The 27,190-nt window shown below is 35.9% G+C and overlaps 1 protein-coding gene across 1 annotated transcript; it reads right to left on the bottom strand.

Annotated features, from left to right (window-relative positions):
* Nucleotides 1-102: 102 nt before the first annotated feature.
* On the bottom strand, nt 103-26,242 carry LOC148939907 (zinc finger CCCH domain-containing protein 10-like). The gene is made up of 2 exons (XM_089105830.1): nt 26,145-26,242; nt 103-1,350 (listed from the first exon to the last, which is right to left on the bottom strand). Exon 2 carries the CDS (start codon nt 1,285-1,287, stop codon nt 148-150), a length of 1,140 nt encoding a protein of 379 aa, XP_088961956.1. The 5' UTR covers nt 1,288-1,350; nt 26,145-26,242; the 3' UTR covers nt 103-147.
* Nucleotides 26,243-27,190: the final 948 nt, after the last annotated feature.

Raw genomic sequence — 27,190 nt, 5'->3', positions numbered from 1 at the left:
GGTAACTATCAAGCAGGTACTAATATCAAATTGGGATAAATCAAACCTCACCAACATAGCAAAAGGAAATGGAAAAAATGAAAACCTTCATCTGGAGATCAATTAAAAGACACCATACTTTAATATAATTTAAATATAACAAAAGAGCTAAGGGTATGCCAAAGTAGTAGTTGGTTGAGACATAACCGAGTATGCAAGAGAGCATGGCACATTGGTTATCCCTAAGGAAGTTGCAGCAGTATTTATTGTAAGAGGATTTGATGGTATTTGAATAGTTGAAGTAAGGTTAGCACTACTTGCAAGTGTAGCATAAGAGGTTGGTAGCGTCTCTTGAACATGCCCAATTGAGACTGTTGCTAATCCGTTTGTACATGACACCGGAACGGTTGCCACTTGAGGAAGAGTTACAGGCACAGTCATAGTTGGTAGGGACATTGTTGCAAGAGTTTGAACTGTTGGGACTGTTGAGACAGATACTGCAGGTTGTCCGTTCTGTGTAATAACTGATACACTTTGTGCCGGTTGAGTAATTACGCCAAGGTTGCCACCAGCAGACGATAGCTGGTTAATTGGGTGATAAATCCCGGACACAACTGATGACATTTTACCAAGTCTTAAATGGGCATTTTGTTCCAGAAGGAACTCATTAGTTGCCATTAAATTATAAAGCTGTCTTTTCATTTCTTCAAGTTTTTGTTTTAAGAAATTGTTTTCTTCTCGAACAAGTCTCATTTCATTCGAGCTTTCTGTAGAGATACTGGGTTCACATACAACGACACACTGTTGATCAGTGATATAATTATCTGACTTGATTCGTTTTAACCTAGGCTCAAGATCCTGATCCGACCGCTTCAATTCACAGGCCCCCTTTTTTTCCTGCGTTTCAATTTGTACATGTCGAAACTTACATTTATCCCCTCTAAAACAGTCATTTTTTAAGAAATCTTTACAAATTGGTGTTTCACCAGGCTCAGTTACAATTGCATCGGGAATTATGCCGCGCTGAATGAAAGACTGTATAACATGCGATGGCAACACACCTTTATCAAGGTATTGTTGTTCTTCTTCAATTGTACAATGTACAAACTTACATAATCTTCTAGGACAGCCAGTGTTCTGAAAATCATGGCAGAATTGTAATTCCTTTATAGAAAGGTCTTTTTTTAAATCACCAAAAGCATGAACGAATTTACATCTTTCCCCTCTTTGACAAGAATTTCGAAGAAAGTCTCTACATAAACTGTCCTCTTTCCACTTCATAGAGTCTTTTTCTTCATTTGTATTCATGTCTAAAATCTAGTGAAAGTATCATGGAATACACCAAGATATACTCCAGCTTCAAACAACATCCTGAAAAGAAAACGCAAATAAAAAACCAAGAACATTATATTTGCTTCTATTGAATATAGTTCTCTATATGAAATTTTATCAATCCTAACATATCAAAGAGAAAAATTAATGTAGAGTTTTTTCTTAGTCATGTGGTGGATAGCTTGAATATATCCTAAGGAATGAAATCCAGCTTTCTCCAACAATGGGTGGGTAAGGGGTGGCATTTTTTACACCACTCTAGATTTTGAAAAATCACATTTTTGTATGTCCTAACTGAAAAATGCCGTTATTTCGTCATTGAAGAAAAATTCAACCTCCCCCCCCCCCCATAGGTTTATGAAAATAGCATTTGTCCTCCTTCCCCACATTTTTTTTTTTTGAACGACACCATCGTTGTCAATACAAAAAAAAAAAAAAAAAAAAAAAACTCACGAAGACATTATCTCAAAATAGCCTTCCAAATCTTATGTAGGCTACATAGTGTCCGCCTTTTATCAAGGATGGATTTAACAGATAATGATAAAAAAGAATCAACACCAATGCACTTCGTGCATAAATAATAAACTCAAAACCCGAATTGATCTAATCTAATTTTTTGGCTTTTGCTTAAGTGTCAAAGGAAACATAATTCATATATTTGTTCTATTGTAATCATAACCTTGAAAAATCAATTTTCATTTGGATTACAAGGAATTTACATCAATATATTTAGCTGATCATTCCACTTTTATAAGTCCTTTCCATTGATGTTAATTACCATTGCTATTTTTAAATGTTTTAATTAATAGGGACCCCACTGTTCTAAATAAAACTGTTTTTAATATAACTCAATTGACACTCAAACAGTTTAATGGATTAGGAAAGGAGAAGTCGCACCACTCTCATTTGCAAACCTCCATTATCGCTGTGATATTATTCCTTTGTTGTATTCTTGTTGATGTTATGACAAATAAAAACGAACTCCTCGAAAATAGCAACGAAGGCCGCACTGCATTTCCATAACAAACAAAAAAAGCACAAAGAACAATAGGGAAATCTTTTTTTGTAAGACAGTGGATATAATTTTGAATGAATATTTCGGCAATATGTCCAAGGGCCGTCCTCAGCAAGACGAAAATATATAAAAGAAGAAAGACTCAAAACCATCTGCGACCAATCAAACTAAAAATGATTTTTTTTTTTTTTTCAAAGCAGTCCCAGCATCCTTACTTCAGCGAAGTTCAACCACGACTGATAAAAAAGTGAGGTATATAAAAGAAGAAAGACTCATTAAATTAAAAATGATCTTACAAAATATTTTAAAAAACCAATAGACATTAACACAGAACCAGTCACAAAAAGACCTTTGAGGTTAGCTGCCAAAAAGGCTGGATTAGTAATAAGAACTTGTTTTTAACTTATTTTTTCTTTCATCTCATTGAATCGCCTTATTTTACCTCACTTTTTTTTTATCAGTCCTGGCTGAACTTAGCTGAAGTAAGGATGCTGGGACTGATTTGAAAAAAAAAAAAAAAATTTAGTTTGATTGGTCCCAGGTGGTTGTGAGTCTTTCTTCTTTTATATATTTTCGTCTTGCTGAGGACGGCCCTTGGACATAGGGCCGAAATATTCATTCAAAATTATATCCACTGTCTTACAAAAAAGATTTCCCTATTGTTCTTCGTGAACTCCTCGAAAAACGGACCGTTTTCTGTACACCATAGATGACGCTATGGATAATCGAAGGTTTAGGGAGAGGTAGCCCTACTCGTTTGTGGTGATTTCCGTTTGTTTTAAATTTGACAGGATAATTTATTTTTGGAATTAAGTTATTTATCTATAGCAATATCTTCTATATTTATGTTTGATATGATTATTTATTTTAATTCTTGTTCGTTTCGGCTTAAAAAAAAAAACAAAGAGAGAAAAAATATTTCAATACGAAGAAACAAACAGGACTATGGCCAGTAGAAGGAAAAAGACTAACTAAAACGATGCGAATATTTCGCCTGTGTAAAATAAGGCGTCTTCAACGCTAAATATAAACCTAAATCTAAAATAATCTACAAAACCTAAATTAAGTAAAATCTAAACTAAGAATTAAAAAAGAAACCAATACAAGTCTACAATTAATACTACTGCGATTGAACATTTTGACCAATGCATTTCTTACTTGTCATAACATGAACAACCACACATCATAAAAATAATAACACAAGTTTTTACTGAGGTTTACAAATAAGAGGGGTACAACAATCTTCCCCCTTCTCTCAAATCATCTGAATAGTTTGAATGTCATTTGTGTAATACTTAAAAACAATAAGTATTTTCAATGGGCTTCTCAAGTGGCAAAGATCATTTACCCTCAGCTTAATCAAACAGTTCGTGGTAACGAACTGTAAGTAAGGAGCGACCCGGCTCAATGGTAACCGAAACTCTAGAAAAGGGGTTTTTGATACCAATAGATACATCAAAAGAATCAGATTTCAATGCTGAATTCAAATATATAATTTTCATCAAGTTTAGTGCTACCCATCAAAAGTAAATTGCCTGAGAAAATTTGGCTGATTTTCAAAAAAAGGGGGAAAGACCCCCTAAAAGTTATAAAACCTTAATGAAAATCACACTGTCATATTCAGCGTATAAGAAAACCCTACTGTAGAGTATTCAAGCTCCTATCTACAAAAATGTGGAATTTTCCTTTTTTTGCTAGAAGACTGATCACGTATGCGTGTTTATTTGTTTGTTTGTTTTTTTTCCCCAGGGGGGATTGTATCGACCAAGAGGTCCTAGAATATTATGGGAGGACTTATTCGAACGTGAACTAAAATTTCTAGTGCCCTTTTTAAGTGACCAAAAAAAATGGAGGGCGACTAGGCCCCCTCCCACGCTTATTTTTTTACCAAAGTCACCCGATCAAAATTTTGAGATAGCCATTTTGTTCAGCATGGTCGAAAATATGATAAATATGTCTTTTGGGATGACTTAATCCCCCGAAGTACCCAGAGGGAGGGTTAAAAGATATGAACTTTACCCAATGTTAACATATAGTATTGGCTATTCGGAAGTATACAGAAGTTTTCAGGAGGTTTTTTTCTGCTAGTCGGAGGGATGGGTGGGTCAGGGGTTATGTTGGAGGATCTATTCATGAAGGAAGTTTTTATGGGGGAAGGGAAATCACCATGAAGGGGACGCCGGACTTGCCAGCATTATTTATTGGTTATTGGGAAGTATACAACCATTTTCAGGAAGGATTTTTTCTGGAGGGGGGGCTAGAGGAGGGGGTTACTCTGGAGAAGATTTTCGTAGAGGATGTGTCTTGGGTGGACGGGAAATTTCTAGGACGGGGGCGCCAGATTTCCAATCATTATTTAAGAAAAGAGCAGAAATTAAATAAAAAAAAAAAACAAGTTTTTTAAAATGAAATGTAATAATCACCATTTTAAATTAAAAAGAACATAAATTGAAACTTATGTGAGGGGGTTATGCCCCAACTCAATAACTCGCACTTTACGCTACAGTTTTTTTTTATTGCTTTCAAAAGATCTATATATTCTACTTAAAAGGCAATTGTTATTCTGGGGTTTGTTGATAAATTTTCTTTTTAAATTTTAATTTAAAGCGGGGGTAATGGAATACGGGCAGACCCCCCTCATATACGTAATAACATATACGTAATAAAAAAAAAACAATAAAAAAACAAGCGATACGGCTCAATAGTAATCGAAACTTTTAAAAACGGAATTTTGCCCCTACAAGAGAAAGAATTTTAATGAAAGTCACACCGTCAGATTCAGCGTATCAGAAAACCCTATTACATAGGTTAAAGCTCATATCTGCAAAAATCTGCAACTTTGTATTTTTTGCCAGAAGAAAAATATACGAATATAAAAGTTAGTTACGTGAGTTAATTTGTAAAGAAATCCATTTATCAAAAGAAAAGTAAAATTTTTACTCAAATAAAAGCTTCATTAAATAAAAAACTATCAGAAATTAAATAAAAAAAACAAGTTTTTTAAACTGAAAGTAAGGAGCGACATTAAAACTTAAAACGAACAGAAATTAGTCCGTATATGAAAGGGGCTGACCCCTCCACAACGCTTCGCTCTTGACGCTAAATTTTCACTCTGTCTCACAACTTTATTTTTGTAAACAATAAAAAACTTTAGCGTAAAGAGCAAGGCGTTGAGGAGGGGACAGTCCCTTTCATATACGAAATAATGTCTGTTCGTTTTAACTTTTAATGTTGCTCCTTACTTTCAGTTTAAAAAACTTGTTTTTTTTATTTAATATAATTAAGAAACTAAGGTGGGGCTAACTGAACTTTGAATATATCTTATGCAAGAGCTATTTCTTCTTGTTTAATAAAATACTTGAGAAGCAGCAGGTAGGTTTGCTACAAACTCTCCAAAAGCCCCTGGATCTATGTTACAACTGCCTGAAACTCTCTGTTCAGTATACTGACTCCATAGGGACAAACAAAAGATAGTACAATGTAACTCACTAAGAGGTTGCAAATAAAGGCACAATTTGGAAGCCTTTTCTTCTACTTATCAATCTCAAACTGTAGTTCTCCTTAAGAGTAGTTCATGAAAGATAGTAAGAATGAGCTCCCCTACTCCAGGGCTCCTTAACTAGATGCTTGTAAGAAAAACCATTACATATGCAGTCTGCAATAACTTATAATTTTCCACCTAGCAAAAATCCTGACATCCTCCTAGTCTATCATGCCTCTTTGCATAGTCTGCCTCATATGCTGTTACATCACATGTAAAAATGTCAATTCCTTCTGGAAACTTTTTAGCTGTATAAGCTTAGCTTTCATTGCTCTCTGCATAACAGAGAGCAAGAGAGGGGCTAGTAGCAGCCAAGCAGAGACCAATCTGGCACATGGTCTTTCAACAGCACTTCAATATGTTTTTGTTGTCAAGTATTAACATTGGCATTGTCAAAGCCAAGGCTCATCAAGTCCTTTGAATGTTTTCCAAGGCTTTTAGGATCTCCAAGAATAAGACACTTATTTTGTTCTGAAGAGGCGTCAGCAACAGGCAAAAGCCCCCTAGCACTATTTCTTTAGAGTCTTTATACTTGGCCATAAGCACCAAGACCTTCTACCAGGCTTTGTCTGTAGATTCATCAGCTATTAAGGAGAAATAAGCTTTTCTCATCTCACATCTGTTTCTGCAGAAGCAATGATGTGTCCACCAATCCCATTGGTTTTAGTTCTGCCCTGCAGTGTTGTTACTAGCCAAAATGCTTGGGGGGGGGGGGCAAGCGATTTTACTGACTGGCTGGTCATTTTTACTGACTGTTTTTTGTCAATAATGAGCATAATGTCAATTTCGTATACAATAAGCAAAATCACTGCACGAGTCAGTCAAACCCCTGCATTTACAAACTGAGATTTATATTTTGGTACATATCATGTCACTTTTTAATGCTGTTTATTTAACCAAATGGAAAGTCGTGGCACCATCTATAAAATCACGGCAGGAGTCGGTAAAGCTGTTGCGTTTACCAACCAAGTTTCAAATTTCTTTATACGACATGTGAGTATTTTTGTGGTCTTTATTGAACCGAACAAAGAATTTTAATGGCGTCTGAAAAATCGTGGTACAAAGCGCCACGATTTTACCGAATTATTTTTTTTACTGAGTGATCAAAACATTGGGGGAGGGGGGTGTCCCCCTCCCTCCCATACGTAATGGCCCTAATGCTCTGATTGAGTTCTTTGCACAATTCCAAGTCTTCAGAAGCATCTTTTAGGACAGAGAATAGTGTCTTTTTTGCAATATAATATATTCCAAGATTACCCACAACACAAGCTATAAGCTAGCTTTAATAATATATTAAGGTTACAATTTCTTATTAATGCTTTCATACTGCTGCACTGATTTTTGGGCTTTATTCTCAAACAGCCTATTCTCATTGAAGCATATATGCTGTATTGGAAATTGATGTATACAAAAGCCATTTATCAAAAACGGATTTCTTGAGAATTTGCCTTAGGCATGATACTGCTTTATCTCTGGGTTCAGGCTGCCACTGTAACTTCCCTATTTACCTTACAAGCACTTGGTTTCATCTTCTTTTTCTGGCTCGGCAGAACTGGAGTACATTATGGATACTTCCAAGTTTTCATCACCCAAAAACAAATCTTCTTGGCTGTTAGGATTGTCAAATCCAAATTTGACCAGGGTTGATCCTTAGCCAAGTTACAAAGGAACAGTTGCTAAAATTGATGTGATAGGTCTCACATCCTCTTCAAAACTAGTTTGTGCAGCTAAAATAGGTGCCAATGAAAAAAAACATAATTTAATGTCTGCAGAACTGGACTGCTGAGCAGCCCCTGGTGCTTCACTGGTGCCTTCCTTTTGGTCAACCATCTTAAGTAGAAAGAAGGGGAGGGGGGGGGGGTAGAATAAATTGACAACTCTTTCTTAAAGAAATATTAATGTATATATAAAAAAAAAACTGCAGCATTCAGAGTAAATGCAGATAAGAACCCTATTCAACCACATGAAGCATAGGCTACTACTGGATAGTGAACCAAAAATTCAATTGAATCTTTTCTGACATCAGCATGCTGCAGCAAAAAGAGAGAAAAAGAAGTCAAAAATAGAAAAATAATAGTTTACATGCTCTTGAAAATGAAAAACAAAAAATATTTGCCTAAATTTGTAGTTTACACCAACTTTTAACCAATAATGCCCTAAAGTATAGGATTTACATGGTTACTGTCCTCTGAAACAAAGTGTATGCCAAAATGCAGATCAGGTCACAACTACAATATTATCAAAACACCAGATTAAATTTTTAGTTTACATCAGAAAACAATACTAATGCTTTTCATTGCAATGCTAGTTAGTCAAACACAGGCTAGTTCACTTGAGCAGCATGAATTCAGAAAATTCCTGGAGGAGATTTTGAGAGGTTTCTTTTCTAACTATATTGCTCCTAGCTGCTTAATCCTTAGATTGCCCCTAGCTGCAATTTAAGGTAATGTTCTAATAGACCCAAAATGGATTTTAATTAGTGAATATTTATATTTCATGGCAAATTTATGGTTTGAAAAAAGCTTTTTGGCTACAAGGAGCAGAAATTTGAAAATATTTTACCGAATATGTATTGTACCATATATTTGGGTCTCTGAGACAGGTTTTTAATGGATATAAATCACTTAAAAAAAATGTATGCCTTGACACTAAAAAAAAATTACCCAGAAACTCAGTTGGCTCCTATGTAACTTGTTACTATATCCTCTAGAAGACTGTGATTACTCAATTCAGTTTAAAGTCCAAAAAATTCTTTCTTAGCCAATACTTCAGTCTTGGTTTAACTTTTATTATATCCAGATTTTGCAACCAAACTATGTCAGGGTGAGTGAGTTGAATGGTTCAGTGGTTAGAGATTTAGGTCTAGGAATAGTGTCATACACAATAAGACAGAAATACTATGATTTAACTAAGCCTGCTTCTCAACAGGAAATATGGAATCAGTTGAAAATATGAAGGATGGTTCAGGAACAGACGGTATATCTACAAAAGCCCTAAATTTAGGAGCAGTGACTCTAATACCAATGCTGGCCTCAATTTTCTTGTCTATCATGGAAAAAGCTTGTTGTTCTCACTCATTGGACACTATGGTAGCAGTGCCTCAACTTGAGACAGGTGGAAAGAAGTTACTCAAAAGCTTAGGTCTATTTTTATCGGGAATGTGGTAAGTACCGTAAATTATTTTGCTTGGTTTTGATATTTAGGTTGAGAGATTGGCTTGAAAATGAGAAAATACTTATCCAAGTGCAAGCAGGATTCAGATCAATAATAAGTGTTGTTAAAGTAAGAATTCCATTGCTTAGTGTTTTTAAGTGTCCTGGGAATATAGTTACCCATTAGGGGAGGGGGGTACATTGTCAGAGAAGCAACCATGACATTTGTAAAGATTATAGAATAAGGAATCTGAAGGCACTACTTTTATTTAAAAAAAACATGTTTATTTTAAAACTAGTAAACCACCAAATGTTTAACCAGCCATCTATACCCTTTCCTTATTTCTAGGACTTAGAAGATTGTATAGATATCATGTCTGCACTACTCTAGGTTTTGACAAAAAAAAAAAAACAAAAAAACAAAAAACAGATTAATTTTAGGGTTTTAGTCTCTTTCTAAGTGCGTCAGTTTTTGAATGTAATTCATATTATGTTATCAGGGTTTAAAACAATATCACAGCTTTTCCCCTAAATTTAAGTGACAAATTTCCAAATCTTTCAAACCTCATAAATCAGGATTGGGCAAAGGTAAAAGGCCAAATGCACTTCCCTTGTGCCTTGTTTGAGCAGTAGCCTACATCTGTTTTTCAAGGTTTCACGTTATAAGATACAAGATTGTAGAACGTCATCAAATGAGAGTGCCCTTTGAATGGGAAGGGGTGGAGGTATGTACTTAAAATACCTTCCCAGGCAATCATCAAGGATTTGGATTCACTGATGAGGGTTTCCTTCATCTTCAGCTACTTTACAAGATAGACAAAAGTCCTCATTTACAATTGAACCTTCATTTGTTCAATATACACAAGATTGCATAAATGACACTAGGTCAAGGAGAACATACTAATTTCATTTCTGGGTGTTTTTCTAAATAAACCAATGAATTCAGTCACAAATGCACCCCCTCCCTGTCTGATGGTCCCATACATAGGCCCTAATGTACTCCTTTATTACATCACTGCAGTCATGTATTATAGCTCTGTCTCAGTTTGCAATTTACCTCTGTGTGATTGAGTGTATAATTTACAAAATATTATTTTAAATGATTTAAGAAAGGTAAAATGATAAAAAAGGAACATGTCAATCTGATTAATAGAAACATCCTGGATATTAAACAGTAAGAATTTCATTGTTTTTGTGTTTTTTTTTAAGATATTCCTTTTATACATATATGGGATTGTCAAGGGAGTGGGTAATTTGCAAGTGAACTTTTGACCACCATTTTTTATTGCAGTGTTTTCCTTCAGAAAAGCCACTTTCCCAGACTGCCACATAACCAGGGGTAGCACAATTAAGGACTGAGAGACATAGCACTGTAAGCTTTCAAAAGCAATTTCAGCAAATATATCCTTTTAATTAGGCAACCATGCTGTAAAATGGTAACTATTAGACAATTGTATTACTTGCATAGACACACCATGAGCATGCTAAACAATATATAATGGGCTTTAAGTACAATTTAAAGGCCAACAAAGGCCAGTTTAATCCTAAAATGACATCTTCCCATGGAGCCAAAACCTAGCACTAGAATCACTTAGATTCTTTTGAAATTGCTTAGACAAAGTGTTCCTCACATGTTCTGTAAATCTGTTCAATAAGCCTGATTTAACAAAGAAAACATAATATGATGAGAAGATAAGATAATATATACATTTCTTGAGACTATATAGCTAATGAGACCATCAATGGGTGATGCATTGTCAGGGTAATGACTATTATAATGAACAGAAGCATTAAAGTAAGGAATGTAATGGTGCTAATGGTATTGCCACTATTCTTATCAAGTAGGCTAATGGCAGGAATTAGATGTCAAATTAGAGTAAATTTAAGGGTTTTAAATTGGATTTCCAAGAGAAATTATTATTGTTGTTTATTCAAGATCTATCTACTTTCCAAGCAATCAACCAAGCTACATGTTTTTGCCCCCACCAGTAACCAACATTACTTAACCTAGTGTTTGACCTTAAACTTAATGGCATAACCTACACATCGCCAATAGATAAGGCTAATGTATTGAATACCCAGTTTGCCTTTGCCTTCACCATCCCAGTCTTGTTCAACTATCCCTGCAGCACCCTCAAACTTAATATGTCATCCAATGCCAAAATTATCAATTACTGAAGATATGGTCTTAAACAGCCTGGAAAAACTTGATGTTAATGAATCCAAAGGATCAGATGGAATACACCCAAGGCTTCTCAAGGAATGCGGAATTGTTCTCAATTCTCCCTTGTGTAGACTCTTCCAGCTGTGCCTACAAAATGGAAAGCTACCGTTGGATTGGAAAAAGTCCTATAAAACACCAATCCACAAAAAAGGCCCTAATGATCATGCAGAAAATTACCGTCCTATTAGCATCACCCATGCAGTTGTAAAGGTGCTTGAGAGATTTGCCTATAGAGCTCTAATTCAGCACTTGGAAATTAACAACATCCTCACTTCCAATCAACATGGCTTCAGATCTTTATGATCTGTTAATACTAATCTAATACGCACATATGAGTATGTTACATCATTATTGAATAATGATTTACCTATCGACATGGTGCTCCTGGACCTCTGAAAAGCATTTGACAGGGTTTGCCTTGAATTCCTCATCACCAAACTAAAAGCAGCAGCTGTTGATGATGTTATTGTCCAGCAGATACAGAGTTTCCCTTCAGAAAGAACGCAAGTTGTAAGAGTTCACGACTCTCGAGGTGTCCCTCATTTCTTCTTGCCTACAGGTGTTTTAAGCAGCGTTCCCCAGGGGACCATTCTTGGGCCAAGTCTCTTCAACTTATATATAAATGATACACCCAATCTTCTTTCAAACCTCCTCACTATTTATGCTGGTGATTCAAAACTTGTTGATAAAGAAGCCACAACCTCTGACCAGGAATCTATTCAAAAGGACCTTGATATTCTTGGGACTTGGGCTGATACATGGCTCCTTTCGCCCAATGCTGACCAATGCAATGTAATCCACTTTGACAATCACAACATGCATCAGCAAAACCATCTCCAAGGTAACCCCTTTTTGCAGTCTCTGAAGAAAGAGATCTTTGAGTCATTGTTGATGGTCAACTAAAGTTCAGCACCCATGCAAAATCTCTATCGTCGTCTGCCCTCCAATCTCTAGGAACGATCAAAAGAACTATCTCCAGCAGACACCCAAGTGTGTTTATGAAGCTCTACAATGCACTAGTTTACCTGTGCCTAGAGGTTGGAATGTCCCTGGCATCACTCTATTTCAAGAAGGACAAAAAAATTCTAGAAAGAGTTCAACAAAGAGAAACCAAAATGGTCAAAGGTCTCAAACAAATGCCATAGAAAGAGCGTTTACATCACTTGAAGCTTCCTACTCTTGCATACCAGATGAACATGGTGACATGATGATGGCCCACAAAATTATTTCCAAAAATGTTCTCCCTTGTCTCCTTACCCCTCTCCCCCCCAGAACGTTCTATGACTAGAGGTCATTCCAAAAAGACCTTCAAGAAATGCTCCATAGTCTGAGAAAGAAGCCATTTTTCAGCCAACAAGTAACGAACTTGTGGAATCTACTGCCTGAGGATACAGTGATTGCTGATTCAACAGGTGCATTCAAGAAAAATCTAAACAAAGAAGAGCTACAGCAAGAGTTCCTGTACAACTGGAAAGCTGCTGAGTCCTCAGCCCAAATTTAGCAAACAACCCATCGAAGTCACAACAGAGCATTACATGGATGAAAATCCTTAATTTCGCTCCAAGCTGCAATTTAAGCTGCAATGAATGAGAAGGTTGCAAGTAGTGTTTTCCTTCCTCACCTGAAAATTGCAATGGGCGAGAGATTATTTAATAATTTATCTATAATGTCTGCTGAGTTAAATGCCATAATCATTGCATTAGAACACCTTAAGCAAAACCAATCTTTGATTGAAAATTTGAATAATATTATCATCTATTCCGACTCTTTATCAAGCCTGGAGTTGCTGGCCTCAGCTCCTCAATATAAGTTGGACATTGACACTTATCATTGTCTCAGTATTATTGATAATCTTGCTTCAAGTGGCATAAAAACTTACTTTCAGTACATTCCTAGCCACTCTGGCATAAGTGGTAATCATCAGGTTGATGAAATAGCAAAAAATGCTATAAATATTGACCAGCCAAGTGGGAGACCAATCCCAATTAGAGATATTTACCGATGGAGGCTATCAGATATTAATTTTAATAAGATTAATCCTATCCTTTCCCCCTTTCCCAATAAGTATCTTTCTAAAATTTATCATAGAATTCGTTCTGGAACAAATGGACTAAATTTCCTTGCATTCTCATATAAGCTTTCTAATTCAAGTGGCTCAATTCCCCTGTCCCCTCTTCGCAGGCATTGTAATATGAATAATGAAACAATTGACCATTGCCTATTTGAATGTAATATGCTGACGTCTGCACAACATACCTTGCTTTCTAAACTGTTAAAATACTTCAAACACCACAAAATCCCACTATCAGCCAAGGGCCTAGTCAACTATACCTGCACACAGAGCATAGAAATCGACATCTATCATCTTATATTTGAACTCCTAGAGTCGAAAGATCTGCTGAAAGATATCTGAATATATCTAATAAATATGAGGCAATCAAGCCAGTAGCTCTGTAGCCCACAGAGTGAAGCAAAAGGAAAAGGGCTAAATAGTGTTACTGAAAAGCCCGCCTGCTGTAAAATAGAAGAAGAAGAATTAAGATAATTTAAGGTAATAGTGAACTGATCCAAAGGATAAATTATCTCACACTTATTGGTAAAAGTGAACACCTTGCCACTGAATTAGTTACCCATAGTCTTGAGCTAGCTCTCAAAGGGAATACATCTGTTTGAACTTTTGAACTGTTTGAACTTGTGTTTATAATATATTAAAACCCATTCCAGTTCAAAAAATGGCTAAGGGAGTATGCCAGGAATGCAGATTAAGAGTTACTATTAACTCTATTCAGTGCAGTAACTGTGAATTTTACTCTTGTGAACATTGCTCTGGTATTGAACGTTCTAAGTGGTCAAAAAGTTGGCTCTTGTCTAGATGGTACTACAAAAGAAGATACTAATGGCAAGGTAGTAGCTTTTGATGACTCTTTGCGTTGTTCCCCCCAGACCCTGTCTACTCTTAAGACACCTCCGTGTGACCCATTGGAAACATACCTAGTCAACATTTTTAAGGAAGTGATGTTATGACCCTTATCATCTCTCAAATCAATTCCTTGCCAAACCAATTTCATGCCCCAGGACAGTCCCCCCTCAACCATGTCCGATGCGTCCTGCCAAACCAATTTCGTTTCAAAAACAACTGGTTTCAGTTGTCAAACCCCTGATCAAGATACAGTATTCAAGACCTGTGCTTCTTGCCAGTCCGACTTGTTAAACAACGTTCCTACTGCACCTAAAACAAGACACCTCCTCCCTCCAATGCAGCAGTTATTATCATTTATGAGTGAACTTGAAACCGTTATTAAAGAAATGTCCACCCTAACCACTTCAAAAAGTGTTTCAGTTTGTAATCCCCAGTCTCTTCCAATCCAGGAAAAGGAGAAATCCCCAAGTTCTGGTTCAAACAAATATTCAAACACGACTTATTGATGCTAATGTGGCTCCTGATAACATCATCAAAAATCAAAATTTAACAGAAGACAAGGTCAATGACAAAATTATTGATAAGAATGCAGTGATTTGTTCAACTTAGATAAAAAGACAAATTTGTGTGTTTAAAGGATTAAACTGTCTTGGTTTTAACCCCCTCTCAGGGACAAGCATTCATACTGAAATTGACATTAATTATGCAGGTAAAAACAAAAGTGAGTTCAAAACTAGTGATGAACTATCCAGGAAGCAAGTTAATGGTATTAAGGCTATATGCAAATATGCCTGGAGAAGGGTTTGCAAGAAAGACGAGCTGTGTAAATACCTTCATCTGTGCAAGAATTATTGTTTGAAGGATGAATGTAGTGTCCCTGGGTGCAAACTCTTGTATTCCAGGGTTTGTGACAGTTTTAGAATTAGGCTTTGCTTCAGTGAGTGTAGTTAAATCCTCTTGAAATATGGGTAAAAATCTTTTAAAAAGCTCTTAAATAGTGCTGAAAATTTTTAAACCAACAGTCAGCATCCCCTCCAATTCCTTCTCTCATCAGTTTGGACCTGTCAAAAAACAATTTGCATCAAACCTTCCCACCATTACATCAAAGGTCAGTGAGATACCACAAGCAGTTCAGCTCAACGAAAATAAATTCTACCCCCTCCAAAAGTGCCAAGAAAACTCTGTCAAAAACGAGAGTCACCAAGCCTGTCAAGTAACACACCAGTGTTCATTGAAGCACCACCACTAGCTCAGTCCAGGAAATTCAAGACCCCCACTGTATTCTATCACCACAAAGAAGACACTACTTCCATGAAGCATCGAATTACGTGACTCTAGTGTGAACCAGTGTTTTATTTTCAACTTATGTCCCAATAAACCTTCCTCCTCAACCACTAAAAATAGTGCCTCAAAACCCTCCCCTTACCCTCAGCATCCTTCTCATAAACTTCAACCCCCAAATAACTCCATCCCGAATTGAAATAAAAATACCAATACCAAAATCGGTTTAAATTTCCAACTTTACTACTTACTAATGCTGAGAGCCTAAATTTTGACAAGATTACCAAACTTGAGGGTATCTCTGAAATTCATAAAATTAATGTTATAGCTGTGACAGAGGTTCAGTCCCAGAACTAACATTTCCTAAAAATCAGCAATTAAACTCAGTTTATAAAACTTCACCCTCCCAATCACCCTCTTGGGAAAAAAGGGGTTGTATATTATTTTTTGTTGGGGATAACCTCCAACCTAAACTCATCCCCATTCTCAACTTATCAGATTACAATGAAATCCTATGGCAGAGCCTTAGATCAAAAGTACTTCCCCCCTTTCAATTTAATTGTAACCACCATCTTTTATCATTCCCCTAACCAAGTATTGACCAGAAACGCAAATTCATACAACTATTCCTGATAAGTGCTGACTTTGTGTTATCCAAGTATCCAAATGCTGGTATTTTCTTACTTGGCTATGCAAATGACCTGAGCATGGACTCTATCTGTACCTCTCTTAATATCAAACAACTGGTTAAAATATCTACAACAAAAGGTAACACCTCTCTGGATGTTATTTGTTCAAACATGAGTAAGTATTACAGCCCCCTGCAAGCACTGCCACCATTAAGAGGCAGTTACCACTATTGTCTTTTTTTCTCCCTCTTCAGCCATTGAACATTCCTTTACTACCTCCATTGGGGTTTGCTATCCCCTAAGTGACACAGGCCTTTTTTTGGTTCATAGCTGACCAGTGAAAGCTGGTCAGACCTTTATAATTCTAATAACCTTGATGATAAAATTTTGATTTTTCACAAAAAAACTAATTAATTCCTACTCATTATGTTTCCCAGAAAAAAAAAATCAAAAAATGCTCCAGTGATAAACGTTACATAAATAATCACATAAAAATGTTAATCCACACGAAAATAAACTTATTTAACAGGGGTAATTTAGCTGAAGCAAATAAATTAAGAAAGGAATTAAAAAGTCAAATTAGAAAAGCTGTCCATGCCAGAAACACAAAGGAAAAGATAATTCTGGTTAGGTTATGGTAATTCTGACATGCTTATGCTAGCTTTTATGCTATTTTAGCCAATAAATCATATTCTATTCTATTCTATAAAAACAAAATTAAAAACTTGTGCCATGATAAACCAAAGAATTGGTACTCTTATATTAAAAAACTTACTCGCAAGAGTCAAGAACAACTAAATTTTAATATAAATGAACTTCCAAAGACCACAGCTAATGACTTCAATAAGTTTCTGGCTTCTATTGTCCAGAGTCTCCCATCACTATCTTACGTATTTCCAGATGTTCCTCATCCTTTTTCATTCCCCCATATTTCCCCACTTGATGTCGTAAAAAAAATTTAAAAACTAAAACAATCAAGCATTTGCTCCTTAGATATTCCTGTTCCTCTTATTAAAGCTTTCATTGATTACCTTTCCAAGCCCCTATCCACCCTGTTTAATGAAATTACCGAATCTGGACAGTTCCCTCAACTATTGGAAACAAGGCTTTAATTACCCCAATCAAAAAGAAAAATGGGAAGCCTGGCTTTGATGGCATTCATCCCATTACCAACACCTCAATTTTTTAAAAACTGTATGAAAGCTTTTTTGCAGACTGGCTTAAGATGGAAGTCCTCCCCCTCATTGATCTTAGATAGTTTGGTAATCTCAAATCCATGTCAACCTCTCATTACCTGATCAATCTTGTTGATACCATGGGAAATTACTTGAAAAACCTAACACTTGGCCTAATCTGATTTCTATTGATCTTCAAAAAGCTTTAGATTTGACTAACCACAATTTACTCATAGATAAACTTATAAATGAATTCTGCATTGAAACTTCCCTGGTTAAGCTCGTTGCCTCTTTTTTCTGTAATAGATCTCAAGCAGTTAAATATCTAAATTGTTTCTCAGATCATCCCCCTATATTTATTGGCATTCCTCAGGGAACTGTTCTAGGCCCTCTCCTTTTTCTCTTATGATTAACACCCTTTCAACCCCTTAAGACAATTGGTGGAAATTTGTTGATGACTGGACAGTTTTAGAGATATGTCATAAAAACATTTTTAGCAACCAAATGGGCATCCTCCAAGATATTGCTTGTGAGGCCTCTTCCCTTGACATGACAGCTAACCCTTCTAAATCCGCAATAGTCTCAGTAAGTTTCCTTAAATCCCCTCCCCTTTTTCTTAGTCCTATTCCTCCTGAAACCTGTCACATCTCTTAAGCTCCTTGGTGTTAAAATTTCTTCGAATTTGAAATGGGATGCCCATATAAATAATATCCTACACAAGCAAACTCCTTGCTTTCCCTCCTTAACTTTTAAATAAATTTAGTTGCCCCTAATCACATTTACTACAAGTATACATTTCTTTTGTCATCCCATATTAGAGTATACTTGTCCTGTGTGGCACCCTGGTCTCTCAAATGAAGCAACACAAAAGATTGAAAATGTCCAAAAGAGCTCTAAGAATTATTTTTAAAGAGGGCAATGTACCATATTTGCATTTGTTAAATATTTCAAAACTAAAGACCTTTGAGAGAAGAAGAAATAGTTTGTGCCTCCCTTTTGGTAAGCTGGCACTTCTGAACCCCCACACTGCAAACCCTTTCCCTGATAGAAATCGTCCTCCACAAACTGTGTCCCAGCCTATCCCCACCTTATCTCCCATTCTTTGTACTACCTTGTGGTACAACAAAAAAATTTATCCCTTTTATTTACTGATATAATAAATAGTTGTTAATTTGTACATAGATCTTATCTTATCTCTTACAGATAAAAGAAACAGCTCGTTTTTCTTTTTTTGTTCCCTATCCCCATTTTATGTTGTTTTTTCAAACATTTTTTATGTATATATTATTTTTTTTATTTTATCAGTTTTTATCTTTTTAATTAATTGCCATTTTGCAGTTTTTAATATAACTGACAAAGGAATGATATAGCATTCTGATATATTTTTTTTTGTTTTTGCATTGTTCACCAATTTTTTAGTTGTTGTGCTTTTGTTATGATTTTCTTGTCTATTTGTTTTTTCATGGAGTTCCAAATTCAAGTTTACCCTTCAGGGCTTGTGAACGTAATTTCTCAAAATAAATACCTCTTATATCTTATATCTCTTACACAAAGCCAAAAACAAACATAAAAAAAGATATTTACAGACTATGGGGCAATTAGGGTCACATTGAGGCAGATTAACTGAGAGTTGACCCTCCAGGATGGGATCAACAAGCAGTGGGAGAAATTCTGGGCTCAACTCATGGTAACTTGGCAATAGAACACAATAGAAAGTTTTACCCCTGTATCTAAGACCTTACCATACATGACAGCTAGCATAAGATGACTAAGAAACTAAAAGAAATGCCATTGGAGAAAAAAGGATAAGCCAGGCCATTATGAAAAATATGTCAAAGCCTAAAATAAATTAAGGAATCTCACCAAACAACTTTACTGTAATTTTGAGACAAGAAACACCAACCAGAGTAAGTTGAACCCAAAGAAATTCTGGAACTATGTATCAAGTAATGGCAAAAATCAACAAGTAATGGACACAAAGTCATTGGCATCCAAAATATAGCTGATCTTCTAAATGAGCAATTTGCATCAGTCTTCAGAAATCAACCTGATAATGTTCCCATTTCCAACTTAAAGTACAACATCCAGGAGCAAATTAGTTGCATTACAGTTACTGATTGCTCACTGTATGACTAAAAAGTTTAGGGTATCAGTTATATATGCCCCTGTAGAACCAACTGACAGAGATACTAGTGACTCATATGAAATTTACTTACAGTTACAGGAGCAAATAGACAGGGTCCCAGGTAGAAATATGATGTTTTTACTAGGAGATTTTAATGCCCAGGTCAGTCAAAATAGAGATAGATGGTCTACTAGCCTAGGTAAATTTGGTGTAGGAAAAGAAAACAGTAATGGATACAGACTTTTGCAATTTTGTTATAACAATCTAGTTATAACCAATATGGTGTTTGGTCATAAAATGGCTCATAAGTTAATATGGTATTCACATGATGGTAAGACAGCAAACCTTATTGATTACGTTATAGTAAACTGAAGACTGGCAGGATCAATACAGGATACAGAATGAAAGTAGAAGTAGTAGTAAGTAAAAAACAGCATGAATCCACCATGAATTAGAAGACTGGCTAATGGACTTCCTGGCTGGTAGATTTCAGACTGTAGCTCTTCAGAATAGAGCTCTTCACAATAGACAGCAAATGTGTCTACTCCAGCCCTATAATGTTCTAAGCATTGTTCCCCAGGGAATACTGCTTCTTGCTGAACACATTGATTCTTCTTTAAATAAATGATATGATTACCAAAGTCAGCAACCACTTAACCCTTTATGCTGATGACTCAAAACTATTTGGTGTACCTGATAAATGATCAATACAAACTGATCTTGATCACATTCAGGCATGGGCAGATTGATGGCTACTCTCTTTCAACATATCAAAATGTGTCACCATTAATTTTGATCACAATAATCCTCTGAATCAATACACTATGAATGATAACCAGACATCATCCCCTATTCTTCTCCAAATTTGTACCAGTGGCAGAGACCTGGGAGTGACTACTGATAATCTTCTAAAGTTCCATGATAACTCTGCACAAAATGTTTCCAAAGCAAATTCTACCCTTGGACTTATTAAAAAACATTTAATAGCTAGTCACATGGAATCTTCTTGAAGCTATACAAGGCAATTGTGAGACCAATTCTTGACTTTGGAACCTGCCTTGCCAGTTCTTTTTACAAAGGTGATATACAGGTTGATTGAAGGTGTACAAAGGAGGACCACCAAGTGCATCTTTTGACTTGGTGAGAAACCATAGTGAAAGGCTATCTAACCCAAAAGTCCCATCTTTGACCTTCCAATGCAAGCAGAGTGGCATGCTACTCAAACATAAATTTGTCAACCAATCCCAAAATCATCTCTTTACCCAGTTACTCAATGAAAGACAAACACAAGATCATTCTAAGAAGCTTTATAAGCCCAGAGTTAGCTGTAGAATCAGGCAAGACTTCTTTAGCCAAAGGGTCATTGATGATAGGAATTGTTTAAGTGAGAAGACAGTGTCTTCAACATCAGCTAAAGCTTTTAAAAGGAGACTTAACAAAGAATAGGAAGCCAAACCTTCAAGATACAACTGGAGCCATCATCTGTTTCTTATAAATAGTGGTTAATATATATTTATACACAAAAAAGTTGGGCTGGGATGCTGATGCTGCTTGTCATACCCAACCAACTTACATACTCAATTGATGTTGTATGGTGGTGTTTACTCTAAACTACATAAGAATGGTCCCCTTGATCATACTTATCTATGGCCACTGTTACCAAGTGTGCTTAAATTGCAACTATCTTAGCACAATCTAAGTCAGAAGGCATGTCACTGGGCTGTAAACACAATCACAACCCCATTCTTTATATTTAATGTAAATTTTTTTAACTGCAATCTCAACAATGGAGCTCAACAGATCCAACATTGGACCTTATTTTGCTCTGAAGTGCAAATTAAGGTAATGAAGGTATTTGGAAAGAGCCATTTTATCAATTTACAGTTAGGGCTACTCAGAAGAAATACTGTAAATTCTGATGGCAACTTTTAACAAATAGGCCTACTAAAATACTTGCTCATACTATTGCTAAAAGCAATTCATTTTACTCTCATCCCCATCCCTGAATGTGCAAATATATAGACTAAATTATACATTATCTGTGCATTTTTCTGTTTCTTGATTCTGTTGATGTTGCTTCTTTGCCATTAAATATATTTGAAGAAAAGAATGATGTATGACAAAATGCAAAGGAAATATATAATTTGGGCAAAGGTCTAAAATAGCAGCACTTTAGAAGGAGACACAATAGAACAAAAAAAAGAGACATTTTTAAATTAGGCTATTAACTTTATATTCATATTTGTAGTTTCATTTGTGTTTTTGATAATTCATCCATAGCCTCTCTCTGATCATCTCATGTAATCCTAGGCTATAAAATTAACTCAAGGTAGCAATTGAGATAAATTTGGAAATATGTCCATTAATGACCTGATAATTAGAATATCACTTGATGTCTTTTTTATGCTTTTTCTGGATATATTCCTAGCCTTTAACCCCCCCCCCTCATGTTTATATTTCTAATGTCATTTCTAGTTTCTCATTCCATTATAGTTGTTTCAATTTATGGGTACATGGGTTTAAACAAGGCTTAAAGTAAACACAGCAATTTTAAAAGATCCATAAATTATTTATCTAATTGGATGAAAATGAATCAATGCCTGTGGATTATAGAACTTTGAGCAAAATGGAATTATAATCAAATAGTAAGTTTTTAACCAATCTTTTAACCATTTTCTATAGCCAAAATTAAAAGAAAAGAGCTCATCTTTAAGAGTCTATAAAGAGTTTAAAATTGAATTTCCAAGTATGTCACAGGAAGGTACTTAGAAGCACCTACCTCCACTCCTCCCCCCTCTATATAATGGTAAATTAATGCACATTAATAGTTGTTTTAGCTCACATTTCATCCTGTATTACTATCATAATTATAAATCACTACTTACCTTACACAACTTCAGCTTTTAGCCTTGTTCATTAAAATATATTCCAAAATCCTATTTTCCTTTAACATTCATCTCTTTAAATTTATTTACTATATAGCTGACCTGCTTATGAAACCCATTTGTGATGTCAGAACTTTGTTATCATAACTGCTTTAAGGGTATAATGCAAATGCAATGGGGTAGAAGAGTACGTTGATAAGCAAGCCATTTAAAATATTAGTTAGGGAAAGGATTTGACAAGAGATAAGACCAGTAAAAAAATCCAAATTGTTTTTAGAGGACAAATTATGTTATGAGAAGATGTTTTTATTTTTATTGGTCCATGCACTCATAAAGCTTCTGTTGAGTCTATTGAAACACTAGCATGGACTTTGTGTAGTTACAGACTCTCCATAAAACGTTTAAAAGTGCAAAGATGCACCTTAGCCAGGGGGGACGTTGTGCTTGGTGTGGATTTCTCAGGGAAGAATCTTCCTTTAGGAGGGAAATTTCAGATGAGTGAATATTCTGGGAGAAATGCTACACTGGGGGGTATTGACAGAATTACTATATGAAATTCTTTTTAATTGTTTTACATTCTCTTTGCCAATTTTTTTATTTGGAGATGTTCCGGGGGCTTTTTCCTGTGCGTTTTGTTTTCTAGGAAATAATTTCCACGGAAGAGGGCATTTCTGGAGTGGCCAAGAAACCGATATATAGATTAAAGTCTTATTCCAATGAAAAAATGCTAAGGAGAATTTTTCAGGGTGAGTTGTCCACAAGTAATTTTACAGAGAGGGAAGATTCTCAGCGAGGAAAGAATTGTCTGGAGGGAATTTGACGGGGGAGGTGCACTTTACGTTGGATGAAATTTCCACGGAGGAGTTCCGTGAGGGGGAAGGGTATATTTCATAGAGGATGAGCCAGATTTAGCAGGATTACTCGAAAAACAAACAGAAATTATGCCATATATGAAGGATTGCCCCTCCTCAATACCTTATTCTTTATGCTAAAGTTTGACTGTTTACTAAAATTGAAAAAAGGGGCTTTTTAATTAGAATAAGAAGCTTTTTTAAAAGTGCAAACAGCTTTAGTGCAAAGAGCAAGGTATTGAGGAGGGGTGACCCTTCATATCCCAAATAAATCTTCCAAAACTAATATGCCAATTGTGTTTTAATTTTTAATGCACTGTGAGCCAAAATCAAACCAGCATTAGTTGAAAAACGTTCAGAAATTAAATAAAAAAACAAGTTTCATTAACTGAAAGTAAGGAGCGATGTTAAAACTTAAAATGAACAATAATTATTCTGTATATGAAAGGGGATGTCCTCTCCTCAACCCTAAGCTCTTTACGCTAAAGTAAAGTAAAGAGCAAGGCGTGGAGGAGGAGACAGTCCCTTTCATATACAGTATAATTGCTGTTTGTTTTAAGTTTTAATGTCGCTCCTTACTTTCAGTTAATAAAAAAACTTGTTTTTATTACTTAATCTCATAAAGACGATACTTTTGTCAGTATATGAAGAGCCGTGTATATTGTAATTACATATGTCTGGTTTATATGCAAAGTAACACAAGAGAAGAAAATTAACGTACAAGAGAGTAGTGAAGAATTATGGTATACAAAGTAATATTTCGCAGGGATAGTCACTAGTGATAAATCACTAGGGGTGGCAACATGATTGGATGATTTTCGGGGATTTGGGGAACCAAATTTTTTTTGGGGTGGCACATAGATTTCAGGGGAAATCCCCAAAAATTTGGGAATAGTGCAATCCCTGCTTGATTTCTAATCAGGAAAATCAAAATGCTTAAACCACACAAGAAAAGAAAAGCTCCGACTTTGCGGTTGACACAATAACGAATTCCCGCAAAATTAATTCAAAGTCAACCAAACACCGCCACCTCTTCTGGCGGCGCGCCAGCAACGTTGTGACACTTCAGTGGCAATCAACCGAGCCTCTCGTTGGCGGGGTTTGGTTGATGTGCTGGCATGGTGCTGTGATCTAGGTAAGACACAGAGGGCTACAAACATCAGAATTAACTTAAGAGGACAAGTTATGTCATGGGAAGATGTGTTTGAAATCCCCCTTCCCCCAAACTCAAAATTTTACTTTTGAAGCTTTTTTAAATATTCCAAAGCGCTAAGACATAGAGCACTACAAACATCAGAATCAAATTTAGAGGATAATCAAGGAGGCACACTTGTGCCTCTACAAAGAGGCGACCCACCCTAATGTTAAGCAATTTCCGGTCCTAGAGGTTGCAGAGAGACGGCAGCAATTGCATTTTGTAGCCCAAGCTCAAACTAAAAAATTTCATCCTCCTGACTTTATCTTCATGGGGCAAACTGGGCCGGAAGTTTCAACCCTCCCACCACAGCCCCCCTTTACCGTTGTCTGATTGGGCTGAAATTTAGAGGTTAAGCTTTCCTAGGGCCGGGAGCTTATCCTCAAAATTTCAGCTCAATTCGATCACTCCTTCCCTGTTTTCAAAAAACCAAATATAGCCACTTAAAATTCATCATCATTTCTTTTTTTTTCTTATCCATGCCTACAGGCCACAGTTGGCAACTGATCTGGGTGAATGAGGACTCATTCGAAGCAGAATTCGACCTGTTAGGGCCTTTTGATATTTTCAGACCGAAAAAATTATCCCCCAAATTTACATTTACGAAAAACCTCGTTTTCCTATAATAGCCCATGTTAATTTTTCCCACCACAACCCCCCTTTAACGTTGTCTGATCGGGCTGAAATTTAGAGGATAAGCTTTCCTGGGGCCTGGGAGCTTATCTTTGAAATTTCAGCTCAATCTGATCACTCCTTCCCTGTTTTCCAAACACCAAATATCAAGTTTTGTGGGAATTTGCTTGCATTGAAAATAGATTCCATTTACTAAAAAACAATTACAATTGTGTCTCTTTAGTCCAGCAGTTGATACTTCTGACTGTTAGGCGGAAAACCCTGGTTCAATTCACCGTCAGAGCAAATTTTTTATATACTGAATTTAAACTTTAAAAAAGAAACTCAGTTTCTTTTTTAAATTATTTGAAAAAATTACATTTTCTAAAGAGTTAAAGAGGCTGAGTTACAAGGTCAACTCTTAAAACACCCTGTCGAGAAAGAAAAGAATAATACACAATCATCTAACAGTTAGTCAAGCAATAATAAGTAATAAACTGTACAAAAACATGCAGAAATTATTTGAAAAAAACTACGTTTTCTAAAGAATTAAAGAGGCTGAGTTACAAGGTCGAACCTTAAAACATACAGGGATTAGGAGGCACAGTTGGGGGGCTGCTACCCCCCAAACCCCCCGCGTTCGCAGCCTTTAAATAAAAAAAAGGTTTTTTAAACTGAAAGTAAGGAGCAACATTAAATATTAAAACAAACAGAAATTATTCCGTATATGAAAAGTTTAAATGGTCTTATCAACAGAGTTGTTTGGCATGTGCCTGCTACCCTTAAGGGTAAGGGTGTCTGATAAGTGTGACATCACAACAAACCTGGTTTCATAGACCATAAAGAAAGTCAGCATGGGTTGAAAATTAAATGGCTTAGGATTTAAATAGGATTTTGGAATATATTTTAATGAACAAGGTTAAAAGCATAAGTTGTGTAAGGTAAGCAGTGATTTATATTTATGATAGTAATATAGGATGGAATATGAGTTAAAAACAACTAGTAATGTGCAGTAATTTACCATTATATAGAGGGGGGATGAGTGGAGGTAGTTTTAAACATTTACCTGCAAGTCTTTTGAAGTTAGGCTAAAATTATAGCTGGAAAAGAGTATTAACTAGCCTAAATAATTTGTTTTAATAGTATCTCTTTTTCTTCATCTGATTAATCTATTAAAATAAACCTTTCACTGTTCATTTTATCAGTGCTTAAATAGATTCTTTTTCACCTTGCCAAAAATTGTAGACCCTACAAAACACGTTTCTACTTCTTCCTAAATTGAGAATCTTTTTGCCAAGTCTCGCTTTTTGATAGTGCAGTGGAGTATTCTAAAGCGGGGCTCCCAGGGCGTCAATAAAGTTAATAAAGTATTCCGCAAAGTTACACACCGTAAAGTTCGCCGCGCTCACACTTCCTAACTTTATGGAAATTTTTTGAAGCAATTAATTTGAATTATTCAAACGTTCATGGGGGTAAGACTACTTATCCAATAAGTCCCATTACTTATCCTAATGGTTTCACGGAGACGTAAATGACGTCAAAGGTTAGTAGGATTACTGCCTGAAGTACTACGAGTTAGTTAAAGGGCTCGGCACACGTAGCTGATTTCGGGAACTGATTTCAGCAAGCGTGTATTCCACATCGAGTGATTATAATTAATGATGCCAAGAGGCGGGCCTTAGTGACCTTTTTCGGTGATTAATCATCATTAATTACGATTAATTTACGATAATAATTAAATACGAATAATTACATGCCTAAAGCTCTACGGCCCTAGTACATTCCTTGTCTAGAACGTAACTAATGATGGTTAATCACCGAAAACGTCACTAAGCCCCGTCTCTTAGGATAATTAATTATAATCACTTGACGTGTAATACACCCTTGCTGAAATTGGTTCCCGAAATCAGCTACGTGTGCCTAGCCCTTAATGGAAAAAATATGTGAAATTACACGCAGAGATCAAAAAGAGATAGTAATGGGGAAATATAACATATCTTCAGAGGTTTACAAAGTTACGTTTGCAAAACTGAGTTATATCTACAGGGGAGCATGGGGGAGGGGCAGGGGGGCTGGCTCCCCTCCCCTCCCCACCTGGCTGAATGATGCTGCCTTATTTCTATATTTTTGTTCTGATATTTCTATTATATAGCATAAACAGTGCCAATTAAACGAGGTTTGCCTCCCTGGAATTCAGCTTATGGGCGCCCATGCAGGGGAGTAAACATGATGAGTGTTGTTGTTCGCCTAGTTGCCTATAGTGTTCCAGTTGAG

Source organism: Artemia sp. Qi Xiang Cuo, chromosome 20 (assembly GCF_049724085.1).
Source record: "Artemia sp. Qi Xiang Cuo chromosome 20, ASM4972408v1, whole genome shotgun sequence".
Classification (NCBI taxonomy): domain Eukaryota; kingdom Metazoa; phylum Arthropoda; class Branchiopoda; order Anostraca; family Artemiidae; genus Artemia; species Artemia sp. Qi Xiang Cuo.
This window is presented reverse-complemented; position numbering and strand designations above follow the sequence as displayed.